The sequence below is a fragment of the Callorhinus ursinus genome, unplaced genomic scaffold (genome assembly GCF_003265705.2).
Source record: "Callorhinus ursinus isolate GAN/ISIS: 27379988/994484 unplaced genomic scaffold, GSC_fseal_2.0 scaffold24, whole genome shotgun sequence".
Classification (NCBI taxonomy): domain Eukaryota; kingdom Metazoa; phylum Chordata; class Mammalia; order Carnivora; family Otariidae; genus Callorhinus; species Callorhinus ursinus.
The window spans coordinates 26,900,179-26,912,941 of record NW_027397086.1 but is presented as its reverse complement, the minus strand read 5'-3'; the positions used below and the strand labels follow the sequence as shown (position 1 = coordinate 26,912,941).

Sequence of the window (12,763 nt, the reverse complement as noted above, 5' to 3'; positions counted from 1 at the left end):
AACAGAAAACAAAGACCGTGGATGGAAGCAAGACAACCCCTTCTCAGACACCCCCAGAGATTCAGCTCTGGTCCACACGTGTATATCCCACTCAGCAGTATGAAAACCCTCCTCTAGCCACACCCAGACTTTCTAGAAGGCTTCTGTTACCATCTAAACATGGCTCTTGGGCATCTTATTTCCACTCCAGATAGCTTCTCAACCACATATAATAATCTTTCTGGAGAAAAGTTTTAGTTAATATAGTTTTCTCCATATCTTGACATTTCTGATGATTTTAGTTCTTCAAAGAGATGGGGGCTTTGCCACCTGCTCAACTAGGAAATCTTTTCATCTTGAGTTGGATTGGAAGTGAAGAGGCTAATTTTTTTTTCTTTTTATAGTTTTATTGAAGTATGCTAGGCAGATCATAAATGGCACATGAAGTGTACAATTTGATCAATTTTGACATACAGATACATCCTTCTCTCTCTTCCTTCCCCCCATTCCCAAGCAACCACTGATCTTTCCATCACTCCATCACGCTGTATGAGTTTGCCTTTTCTAGGATTTCATATGAATGGACTCATAGAGTCTATATCCCCCCCCTTTTTTTTAAGATTTAGCCTACTCTGGTCCAAAGCCCCCATTAAGATTGGCATCACACTTAGATGGATTTCATGTTCCCATGACCTAATTCTTCCTTGTGCAATCCCTCCTCCTTGCCCTTCCCAACGTACAAAATACACATATGCCTCTCCCAACCTCTAACTCTGAGTTTTCCAACTTTTTTACCTGCTGAGATACAGAAAATGCTCACATTTACTCAGAACACTGATCTCTCAGTGGAGATTAGGAAGCTCCGTTTTAATTCAAAATTATTTTTAATGGATCCAGGCTTACTTTTTAAAGCAAAAGATGGAGGACTTTAATGCAAATTGTCTGTATGAAGCTGCAGGAAAAACGGTGCTGAGAATGATCCTGAGCTGTTGCTACCCCCTACGGGATATTTCCCACTGACTGCTTTCTAAAAGAGGGGAGGAGTACTGGAGGCTTCAGGAGAAGAGAGGGTTTTCAAAGACAGATCAGCAGTTCAAAAATGAAGGCTTGGGCTCAAAAGCCAAACAGCTCTGCTGTCCCTCAGTCCTGGAGCAAGCTTCCCCAGCTAGAGAGAAAGAGGGGTGCTCACTGTCCCAAGCTACTGCATGGGTTTTTATGGGATGGAATCTGTGAAAACCTTTGCATTTTCTAAGGACCCACCTACAAATTCTGCTTTCGTATTAAACTTCTGTTTTCTCAGTAACTTGCAGCCCTGTTTCCTTACTGCTCAATTACTGTTTGCTTTGTTACTAGCTTCCCAGTTGATGGCCAATGTCAAAATTTGTTTTCCACAAATGGTCTTTATGTAAGAGCCAGAACTGCTACTGAATGGCTCTGGCAGGAGACAGACCCCACGGTCTCCTGCTGTTATCTGCGTGTGCCCATGTACACACCTCACATGCACTCACACTGAGCTTGGAAATGGGTCTTAGAAGAGACTGGAAGCCCTCCAAAGTGGAGACTTGGAGAGGAGACAGGGAGAGAGGAGTCTGAGAGCAGGAGAATACTTGCAGCATATGTGCATTCTTGTTTTGTGTTTCTGATGAAAATGAAATGGAGGGGAGAGGACCATTAACTGAACAATCACTACATGCCCTACCCTTTATATCTACCGAATCATGCGCTCCTGGGACAAACCCTGCCATATTCTTATCCTCATTTTCTCGATGAAGAAAGTTAGGCTCAAAAATAAGTAACTTGCCTGATGGCCGTCCAACCAATAAGCCATAGATCTGACCTGGGTCTTCCCATCTCCAGAGCTCCTACACCTCCCACTTCCCCCATTTCTTTAATGGAGGTGGTTTAAGCAGAGCTGGAGACTGAAAGAAAGCCAAGTAGAGAACATTTATATAAATGTTCCAGTGTTTGAAGAGTGACAGGAAAGATTCAAAGATACTGGGCACCTGGGTGGCTCAGTTGATTAAGCGTCAGCCTTCGGCTCAGGTCACGGTCTCAGGGTCCTGGCATAGCTCCCTGCTTGGCAGGGAGCCTGCTTTTCCCTCTCCCACTCTCCCTGCTTGTGTTCCTGCTCTCGCTCTCTCTCTCTCTCTCTCTCTGTCAAATAAATAAATAAAATCTTTAAAAAAATTAAAATTCCTTTAGAAAAAAGATACTGAATATAGAAACAAAGATGCTGAACAAGGGAAGAGAGAGCGTGGAAAGAGACAGATACTCTGTGAAGGCAAAAGAAGCAGAGAAGATGGTCAAGACAGACACAGTTATGAAGGGGGCCTCAGTAGGAAATAAAGAAAAGTGAGTAGTAATTTAGAGGGAGAGTATTTTAATGGAAGCAATAGAAGAAAAATGCCACTGAATTATTTAATCTCAAGCAAACAGTAGTCATATAAATTAAGGATGGGCATCTTGGGCAGGAGGTAAAGACTAGCTCACACTGATTATTTGCTATGAGTCTGGCACTTAAGAGGCAGGAGAGCGTGGTGGTACGATCAAGGGGCTACGGAGTTAAAAATCTCTGTGTGACCTTAGGCAAGTTATCTAACTTCACCGTGCCTCCTTATCTAAGTTGGAGATGATAATAGTTCCTCCCTTGTAAGATTGTTGAGTGGGTTCTATGCAGGAAGGTAAAATTCTCAGGACAATGCCAGCCACAGAGTGGCCCTCAGTAAATGTTACCTGTTATTATGAGGTGGTTTACATTCATTGTGTCTTTTAATCACTACAAATCTGTGAGAGAGGTGTTGTTATTTCCATTTTACGGGTGGGGAAACAGGCTCAGTGGGGTGGGTTGATTATCACTGGCCACGTGGTGATCAGTCAGATGCTTCGTCAGCCTTTAGAGGTGCTCAGCAAACACCTAGACCGTGCCCAAGGTCTTTGCGTGGTCTCTACCCACTGGCTCAAAGGGAAAAGGTCACGATGGTAATGACATTCTAGGGGAAAGGCCTGCCACCCTCCGAGATGGCTAGGCATTGATGGCTGCAGTCTGACCCCAGTGTTTTTTCCCCTCATCCTGCAGGGAATGTGTGTGGTCCATAACTTTAAAGGAACACAAGGATCTCCTTCCAAACCCAAACCCGAGGATCCCCGTGGAGTACCCCTCATGGCTTTCCCAAGGATAGAAAGTCCTCTGGAAACCTTAAGTGCACAGGTATAGTAAAGTGGTTTTAGCAAAACAAACCCACAGGCTCAAGGCCTGTTAGCTTGGGAAGTAAACTTATCAATTCCTCTACTGGAAGCAGGATACCACTGAATCCATTCAGCACTAAAAAAAATCTGATGTAAAGGCTTCAAGAACTTCAAGCTTCTCTCAATTAGTCCTGTATTTATTCCGGGGCTTGGCAATCATGAATCCTCAGGAAGTCCTTAGTAATGTCTAACTGAAACCCCAGCTGCTTTAAGACAACTTGACCTACTACATAATACCACACTTATGAAATTTGGACCAATTATGTGAGAAGCCAATTTGATTTATTAACTAGGACAGTATTTGGAAAAAGTTTTATTACATTCAATGATAGATGTCCACTAGAAGCACTTTTGACAGGTGATGACTAAGTGTCCTTTGGGATCTATTTTGATGACTACAATCAAAAAATTCAATGCAACCCTACTCACTGGTCTCTTATTTACATCAGGGCCTCGTTTCATGTCAGATAACAGAAAATAATTAGCCACCTAGTCCTTGTCCTCAAAGAACTCACAGATAATCAGGCAGGTGGATATAAATGAGTAATCATAGTAGGGCATGCTGAATCAGAGGTCCACAAAGTGCCTTGTGCATACCAATGAAGAAAAAAAAAAATGTGTTGTCTGAGAAGACAGGAAAAGCCATGGAGACTTGCCACCTGAAGGTAGACTAAAGATGGTTTCCAGCACTTATTTTTGCCTGGGGTGGTTGCTAGGTGCTTCACAAATACATCCTTATTTGAGCAAACACCTTTTAAATTGGTAGGAGAATTCCCGTTTCACAGATAAAAAAATAGGAATCTGAAAATAGCAGGGCTCAATTAACTTGCTCGAGGCCACATAGCTTTTGCCAGTGGGAGAGCTGAGTTGAGTGGTTCTTGAGGCAGACAGGGAACGGGGATAGCCAATAACAAAAACAGGGTTTTCACTGGCAAGCCACTTTGCAAAAATGTTTGTCTGTAATAATTTATCTTGAAATCTCCTTTATATTTATATTCTTACCAAACCATTTTTGTAGATAGTACGATGGAAAAGCAAATCACTTTCCACTGGAATTACCATGTACTTCATATCATGAGAATACAAAACAGTGTTTTTCCCTATTTAAAGATTATTAGCTATCAGACATCTCTCCGAGAGGAACTGCCCTAGTCCTGTTTCTTTTCACGTTTAATGAAGTCTTTCTAATTTTATTAACAAGAAAAACAGGGCACCTGGGTGGCTCAGTCGTTGGGCGTCTGCCTTCGGCTCAGGTCGTGGTCCCGGGGTCCTGGGATCGAGCCCCGCGTCGGGCTCCCTGCTCAGCGGGAAGCCTGCTTCTCCCTCTCCCACTCCCTCTGCTCGTGTTCCTTCTCTCGCTGTGTCTCTCTCTCTGTCAAATAAATAAATAAAATCTTTAAAAAAAAAAAAAGGAAAGAAAAACAAAACAATAAAGCTTTTTCTACCTTGGGAAAACTAGGGTTCTACATTAAATCCACTGCCAAGTATTTTGTTTGTTTTCCCTTAACCTGTATTAAGGTGAAAATTTTGACTTGGTTTAATGAGAAAGAACATACTGAAAAATGTATTACTGGTTTATGGACACACAGCCTGTTGATACAGGTTGAATGATAAAGTGGCTCAACCGGGATCCCTTGTAATGAAACCGTGAGACAGTCTCTCTGGTCTTCCCTATCTATTTATGTTACTATTCCTGATAAGATCAGAGTGGTTCCCTCTACTTTTGAGGTGAAGCAACTGAAGACAAAGGTGAGTTTTAAAAGCAAACAAATATTTACTGAGTTCCACAAACATGGCAGTGTCTGTGTTCTTTTAAATGCTGACTACTTTGCCTTGAACGTCCTGGTTTAAGGACACCCCCTTTCAACCCCAGGTTTCTGCCCAACACTGCTCAAGCACTATGCTCAGTTGGAAACCTCCTCCAGACTTCTGTCTTCTCCCTCAGAACAATTAATAGTTGACCATCCAGGTCACAGAGACATCTAGGCCATATTTTGGGGGATTCCACACATTGAAAAATGAAGTGCCAAACAGAGTTTCAAAAACTGATCTTCCATAAGACAGATAAAAGATTCCTTCAAAATATATATTATTATTCACTATCGGCAGTAGTTAACTTCTTTCAAATCTGTCCATGTATCTTCATTTCCATGTCTCTCACCCCATCTGGTTACAATGAGGTCTTTTCTGAATACACAACCCTTTGTGTGATTGTCCTGCCCAATGGATGCCAATAGTGTCCCTTCATATCTGCCCCTCCCTCCCAAGAACTTGGAGATCTTTGAGGATCTGAACACTATGAACCATGTCTTATTTACTCTCCATATTTCCTGGCATTCACTAGGTGTGAAACAAATGTTTGATGGATAGAGGCAAGCCAGCACCAAAACCTGAACTAAACACTTTAGACAAAACCAAGAACCTAAAATCAGACCGCAATCACTATCTGAATCTCCAAAGAAAATAGAAATTAATAAGAAACAGCAGGACTTCAGCAGGCTGGTCAAAGTAAAGCTACAGGAAGCTGGATAGAGAGTTTACTTCTCAAGTGATGCCTTCCACACCAACTGTAGAAGGCTCAAGTAACAAAGCACCTACTTTTAGTATCATGTTTCCACATGTAGTTAGGATGATTATACTCTTTATTTATTGGCCCAGAAAAGAAAATTAGCATTTATTGCAAGCGATCACATTGATTCCTCACAACAATTCTGCAGTTGGTATTGTTGATTCTGTTTTGTAGATGAAGTAAGTAAAGCACAAAGAATTTAAGAAACATGCCCAAGGTCACCAAGTCAAAATTAAAAACAGGCCCATCTAAGTCTAAAGGCCCTACTGAATGTACTATACCACACAGCCTGGTATGACATTCAAGGAAAATTCCATTTGGAAATCTGCATCTCTTAGCGTTCAGAGGAAAAATGCAGTAGGGGATAGCGTGTTTGAACTGAGCTACCGATCTTCCAAAATAAATATGCCCTATGTTTTCACCTGGGGGCAGGAACTCTCTGTGCAAACCCAACACCTGTGCTTTCTGTTAGAGGATGGCTCTTTTGTAATTTCTGGGATTGAACCATCTTCCCAGGAAGAAGAATTTTGAGGAGCTGAGAGAAAGTATGAACCTTTCTTCAGGGCATGCGTTCATACATGCGAAATCCATCCCACTGTTCAAGATACCTCAAGGAGAAGACTGGATGGGGAGGGGACCTGGTCACCCTCCTTTCCTTCCTCCCAAGAACCTTCTTTCTTTCCCTTTGTCCACATGGAGCCCCCAGAGCTCCAGCGCTTTTTCTTCCTCTCTAAAACATCAACTCGGGTTTGGATATTTGTCTTCTGTGATTCCCCTTAGCATAGTTGATTGAGACAAGGTACATTTTCTAAAATCTTTCCCAGGTACTGAAGAAAAACCAAAAAGTACGTAATTATAGAATCCAACAAACCAAAAATGGTCACGTTTCCAAAGCATGATTTTATGGTCCTATCGAGTGAATGTGATCTCACAGAGACCCCATTCCAGGAACCCACAGAGTGACTGTGATCCTAAAAAGACGAGCGTGGAATTATCCGTGTTCTGCACCCAAGCAGTCAGTCACCCTTAGTGTTGAGCAATTGTGTGCCTGTCAAACATAGTTTATATTAACAAAGAAATGAAGTTAGAGGGGAAACTGTTATATTAACCTATTTGGGTTGGTATAAAGTTTCTCAGTGTCTCCAGATTTGGGGAGGGGGAGACATTTTGTTTCTTTAGCAGAAAAAGAATCCAATTTATGTTGACACCCAGATGCCTGGAACCTTACTCCAAGAGGTTCTAATTCACCAATTCTGAGGTAAAAGAGTATTTATATTTAAGAAAATATTCCCAGAGGAATTCTAATGCCCCCCCCCCGCCTTGATTTGAAACTAGTGATACTATAGACTTTGTATTAAAATAGAAAAAAAGACCGGGAAAGTTAAAGAGATCTACCCAAAGTCACCCATTTAGTTACCTTCGGCTGTTGAATTACTTTATCTTTACCATTTAGTCTCAAATGGAATCTTATAAACATGTAACTGACCAAAATATTGACCACAGAAGTTTTTTTCAAAAAGGAAGCATATTATAAAAGTAAAAACACAAAAAGAAAAGTTATTTTTCACACTATGTCAAGAAATGCATCAAGCTCTAGTTCTCACAAATATGGCACATAAAAGTACCTTGAAAAATAAAATACTGCATTTCTAAAATGTATAGTTGAGCTCTCAGGAATGTACTATAAGTCTCTAGTGTCCTAAAAACAAACAGGAATCAAGAAACCCATAGTAATCAACCAGAGCTAATGCCACAGTTTCTTCTATTTCTCATCCCCGTAGACTGGGGGTTTTAAGTTCAAACAAAAGAGGAAATGTTGGGTCTGCAAAAGGGGGGTCCTGTATATATGTTATATAAACAAGGGGTAGGGGTTGTATAAACAAGCTGTATCTGCAAAAATTGATAGAATTACAAGGAAAAGGGACAAAGCTACAATCATAGTACAGATTGTAACACATTTCTAATTAATAAGCAAACAAAATACAGTGAAGATATAGATGATTAGTAAGGTTGATCTAATGTGCATTATATATAACCCTCCAAACACATGAAACATGAAAATAAACCACAGAGAAGTCTCAAGAAAGTGTACAGTATCTATATCACACAGATTCCATTCTCTAGAAAAAAAATTCAAACATACCTACACCTAAAAACAAAAAAAAAACCCTATACATTTGAAAATATTAAACTCATTTCTATATAGCTCATGACTCAAAGAATAATTCATACAGAAATATTTCAAAAATTAGAACCGTTTGATATTAAAACTGTGGGATGCAGCTAAAGTTACTTTGAGATCCTTAAATGTCTCTATTAGAATATGGTTGAGTAAGTATAATATAAGACAATTCTATAGAGACCAAGTTTAGTTGAAGAAATTGTTTTATTTTGGTTGAAAAATCAGGGAAGTTTTTGGGGCACCCAGCTGGCTCAGTCAGTAGAGCGTGCGACTCTTGATTTTGGCATTGTGAGTTCCAGTCCCACACGGGGTGTAGAGATTACTTAAATAAATAAATAAAACTTTAAAAAAATATATCGGGGAAGAGGTAATAGAGGAGGTGACAATTTGAGGGACCTTGGAAGAGCATTTCGGGACGAGGGAACAGTGTGTGCAAAGCCAGGAGACAAGAGCGCAGGGGCACAGCCTGAGTGTGTGCATGAGTCAGTCAGCCCAACTCTGAGACTGCATTTGCTTGTCTTTGCAGAATCACTCTGCCTCCATGACCGAAGTCACCTGAGACAACTGAGGTGTCACAAGCTGTTTTTTTTTATCACCCTCCAATTCGATACTTCAAGACACACAGTTACTTGATGTCAAACTGTGAAGACAAGTATTACGTTTATCTAGTTAGAGGCTAATGTTTTGTACATTTTTTGTATGAGGAAGTGATGTAGTTTGCCCTGATTTTTTTTTTTTTTGGTCAGCTTTAATATATTTATGCCAGAATTTTAAACCAATAAAATTTTCTTCTTGTTCCAGTGTGCATTGAAGAACCACATTGATTCAATGATTGACGTTGTTTTGTGATATTTGTACACAAACCTTCTTTTCTCAGTTTTATAGGCACAGAAATAAAATGAATATAACAATTCACTTTAACCCTTTATTACCATACTTGCTGCCTCCTCCAGAACTTTTGAATTTTAATGAAAGTTAACTTTTGAGTTGCAGGGAGGGCAATGTTGGTTAATGGTAAATCTCAAAATCAATTGTGCAGAAAGAAATATTCCTTTCAAAAAGAACTTTGTGTCCTTGTCTCTTAACCTGTTTTGTATTCTAAGTTAATCTATTAATGAAGTCACTTACTTACATAAACAAGTGGCAGAGACTCTTGGATTTGAGGGGTGTTGGGGCTATATGGTTCTCTCTTCAATAATGGCTTCTCCCATCTCAGAAACTCAAGGTCTTTCTGGAATCATGTCCTTGGGCTGGCAGATGACACTGCAGACTTCTTTCCAAAAAGCAACCTGTACCAGTCTCCCCTGTCAACTCAGCAGTTTTATATATCATATTGTATGGACTTTATATGAAAATGAATATTTTACACTTTGCACAGTATTATTTTATGGAAACGGTATCAGAGCATCTCCAACCTAGAGCCCCAGAGCAATAGCTTGACTTTGTGGCTTTTAATTGTTCTAGAATTTTAACTGCATCTCATGTTTCTAGCATGGTAATAACTAACGTGTAACTCCTTTGAGAGAAGGAGCTCCCTTGTTTGTACCTATCAGAATGTTTTCTTGACACCTTCCATGTTGGCTCTTCTTAGCTTTGTTTTGTACATATTTTTTTTTTCTAAAGAGAAGAAAAAATATTATCACAAAATGTATTCTGGCTCATGTCGTTTGTTTTAAGCTTCATCTACCAGGCAAAGGTATTTGAAGAGTCACAATGAAGTGAACTCAATAAATGTTTATACTTTTTAGTTCCATGCCTGCTGAGATAAGTCCTTCTAGAGGCATGACTGGTAGGTCCTTTCATGGGAGAGGGTGTGAGTGAGTGAGTGTGAGGAGGGGGTGTGTGGGGGTGTGTAGGCAAAATTTAAAAATTCTTGAAATTGTTAGGACACTTGGAAACACAGTCTGGATGCCTAACAAGCTACCTTGGTTTTCAGCCTGCCCATATTGAGTTGTCAATAAAAAGTAGTCATTTTTAGGAACAAAACTTACCTCTGATAAATAAAACTTTGCCTGATTTCTCATCTCATTCTGGCCTGAAGTTATTTACGTTTCCATGCACACACCTTCACATACATCTTCTGAGTGCTGTCTGGCTGATGAAGTTGGGTAGGCAGGCAAGGAAGGAAAGAGTACTGAAAGCTCTGTTCATCCCAGACGCCACGCCACATGTCTTCACGGACATAATCTGGTTGTCCTTGAGGCAGCCCAGGGAAGCCAGGACAACCCCAGCGCGGTGCTCTACCTGTCAGCACTGGTATTAGAATCCCGGTCTTCCTGAGGCCATCATAGAAGATGCCTTTGAACCAAGGCTGCGTCTTTTCAAAGGTTTTTCAACCTGATCTACTTGCTTAGGTAGTTCAGGGGATGGTGTCTGTAAGAAAAGCACATAATGAGAAAGATGAATTCTGCTCATTAGAAGGAATAATTTGCAGGCTTGGAGCTCTCCACTTTGTATAAGCTACCTAAGCATAATGTTGCCCAATTTCTGAGTGATTCATTTTCTAAACAGATTTTAGGATTTTTTTTTTTTTTTAATAACAGCAGTGAGGACTTGATTTTATTTTCTTGTTCATGGTAAGACATTCTGAAAAATGCTGGCAGGCTTTATTGATTTTACATTACCCGTTTCTCATCACAGTGAGAGGCCATTTAAATGTGTGACTACCGGATGGTATTTCCAAGAACATAAGTTGACTTCTGAGTGAGTGTTATCCTTCTACTTTCCTTTCTGGTTTCCATCTGGAAGGACCTCTCAAGTGTTACAAGAGCTCTAGCCACAGACTCTAGTTTCCTAGTCTTAGGCTTGGGGGGTATGTGTACATGACTGAGTCAAGCTCAGAGGACACCACACTGTGACACTTGGAAATAAGAGGCATCTCTGGGCTAGCATCCCTGGGACCACTGAGCTAGTTGATTCCTTGCATTATGCTATGGCAACCTTAGGATTGCCCCTAGTTAGCCCCAAGTCACTTCACAGACCTCAAGTTGATCTTTCAAGCCTGCTCTTTGAGATTTATTTCTTAGGGCTAGGGACTTCTCCACGTGGGCCTTCTACCAAAGACAAAGCCCTCCGTCTAAATAGGATGGGTGGTCACTCTAGCCTCAGAATGAATCCTGTAATGAGATTTTCCTCTTTTTAAGGAAAGCCCAGAGGAGCCTGTGAAGTCTGACCCCCTGTGAGAGGGAAGAGGGAAAGAACAAAAGAAAGGCTAAGGAAGCCTGTTGACCTGAACAACTTCACAGAGCAAATAACTAAAATTTGCCAAATAGATGGATTCCAAACATCCTCCTAATTTGGCTAAAGGAGACAATGACTCATTTGGAAATAAAGAGAATTTGAATGGAGACTGCAGATAGTTGAATGATAAGTATATTTAGATAAAGGAATGATAAGGATGAGGAAAGGCACTCATGAATGTGTGGCGGCCTCTTCTGGCAAATTCTAAAGATTTCCCCGTCAAGCTGTGATAGAAGGGCTGTATGCTGTTCTTCTGAATCAGAGAATGCAAACAGGCATGATACCACACTCCGAAAGAGAAGGAGTGGGTAAAATGGGATGATTTAAAGAGGAGAAGAGCCAGGAGGAGCCTTTTTGTTTCAAAATATTGGCTTGATTTCCTTATTTTATACAGCTACACTCTCAAGGGTACTAAATATCTTGGAGACGAACACGTGAAATACCAGATTGCCCTAGTTTGTTTTAAGGAGTAGGGTTGCAGTAAGGCTGTTATACTAAGCCTGCCCTGCCCAGTTCAAGATGTGTACTAGAACTAGAACTAGTCTGCCATTTACTGTCATCCTCTGTACTGACTACCATGAGAACTGTGTAGTGAGCACCAAGCCCCTGGCTTGCACTCTAGTTCTTGATCCAGATGTCCCAGGATCAATTAACACATTCATGGATATCCCAGGATCAACTGACATATTGATACTCTACTCTCCAGCCCATTGACCCCTGTGGAGCCCAGTTAACTGCACACACAATTCTAAAATTAGAAATGACCTCTGCCTGGGAAAGCAACGTTTATACCACTCGAGGCTGGTGCCTCTGTCCTCAGCCGGGCTTGTGCATTTTGCTATCCTGTGTGTGTCAGCACCCATAAAAGGTTACAATCTAGAGCCTTCCCATGAAACCAAGTAAACCTATGCGCAGAGTGAAGAATGAGGTGAATGTGAAGCTCTTTTCCTTAAAGACAGTCTCTTTAAAAAAAGAGATGGGCTTACTTTGCACATAGCCGTACCCTGATGGCCAAGATTATTTTTTTCTATAGTTGACTGAACTAGATTTTTTTCTCTTAGTGGGTTTTCTTCTTTGTCCCAGTTTTTCTCATTCAGGGCAATGCTGGACAACATTCACTGAACCTTTCTTACTGAGGCCAGAACACACCTCTGCTTGGTCTGCTCTTCCTTGCTGTGTGTATAGTAATCTCAATTAAAATATTCTGGGCCCTGTGTCTCTGGACCAAGAGAAAGTCTATCTTTACCACTGTGTGTTGAGCTAATCAAACTGAAGAATTATAAGGACCCTTACCACATCTGACCTCAATTATAGCGGAAGCTATAATATAACAGGTAAGAAAGGATTGAATTGTTTCATCCCGAGCTACAGCAACTTGTGTAGCTGCTGTTGTCAGGTGTCAAGTCTAGTTGTCAAGAATAGCTACATGAGTTTTAAAGGAAGACTGTAGGGCGCCTGGGTGGCTCAGATGGTTAAGCATCTGCCTTCGGCTCAGGTCACAATCCCAGGGTCCTGGGATCAAGTCCCGCATCGGGCTCCCTGCTCCT

The 12,763-nt window shown here is 40.9% G+C and overlaps 1 protein-coding gene and 1 long non-coding RNA gene across 5 annotated transcripts in view; one reads left to right on the top strand and one right to left on the bottom strand.

Annotated features, from left to right (window-relative positions):
• LOC141369936 (uncharacterized) overlaps positions 1 to 5,241 on the bottom strand; it is a 38,472-nt gene extending 33,231 nt beyond the window's left edge. For 2 of the 3 annotated variants that reach the window (XR_012373535.1, XR_012373537.1), the window contains exon 1: positions 4,440 to 4,749. This is a non-coding gene — a long non-coding RNA (uncharacterized lncRNA). Of the gene's footprint in view, positions 1 to 4,439; positions 4,750 to 4,781 lie in introns of those variants that run through there. The other variant, XR_012373536.1, reaches the window with a different exon arrangement.
• PLPPR1 (phospholipid phosphatase related 1) overlaps positions 1 to 9,934 on the top strand; it is a 328,325-nt gene extending 318,391 nt beyond the window's left edge. For both annotated transcript variants that reach the window (XM_073876658.1, XM_025888648.2), the window contains 2 exons: positions 3,056 to 3,187; positions 8,503 to 9,934. In XM_073876658.1, coding sequence (XP_073732759.1) covers positions 3,056 to 3,187; positions 8,503 to 8,535 — 165 coding nt within the window. In that variant the 3' untranslated portion in view covers positions 8,536 to 9,934. The remainder of the gene's footprint in view (positions 1 to 3,055; positions 3,188 to 8,502) is intronic.
• The last annotated feature ends 2,829 nt before the right edge of the window (positions 9,935 to 12,763 follow it).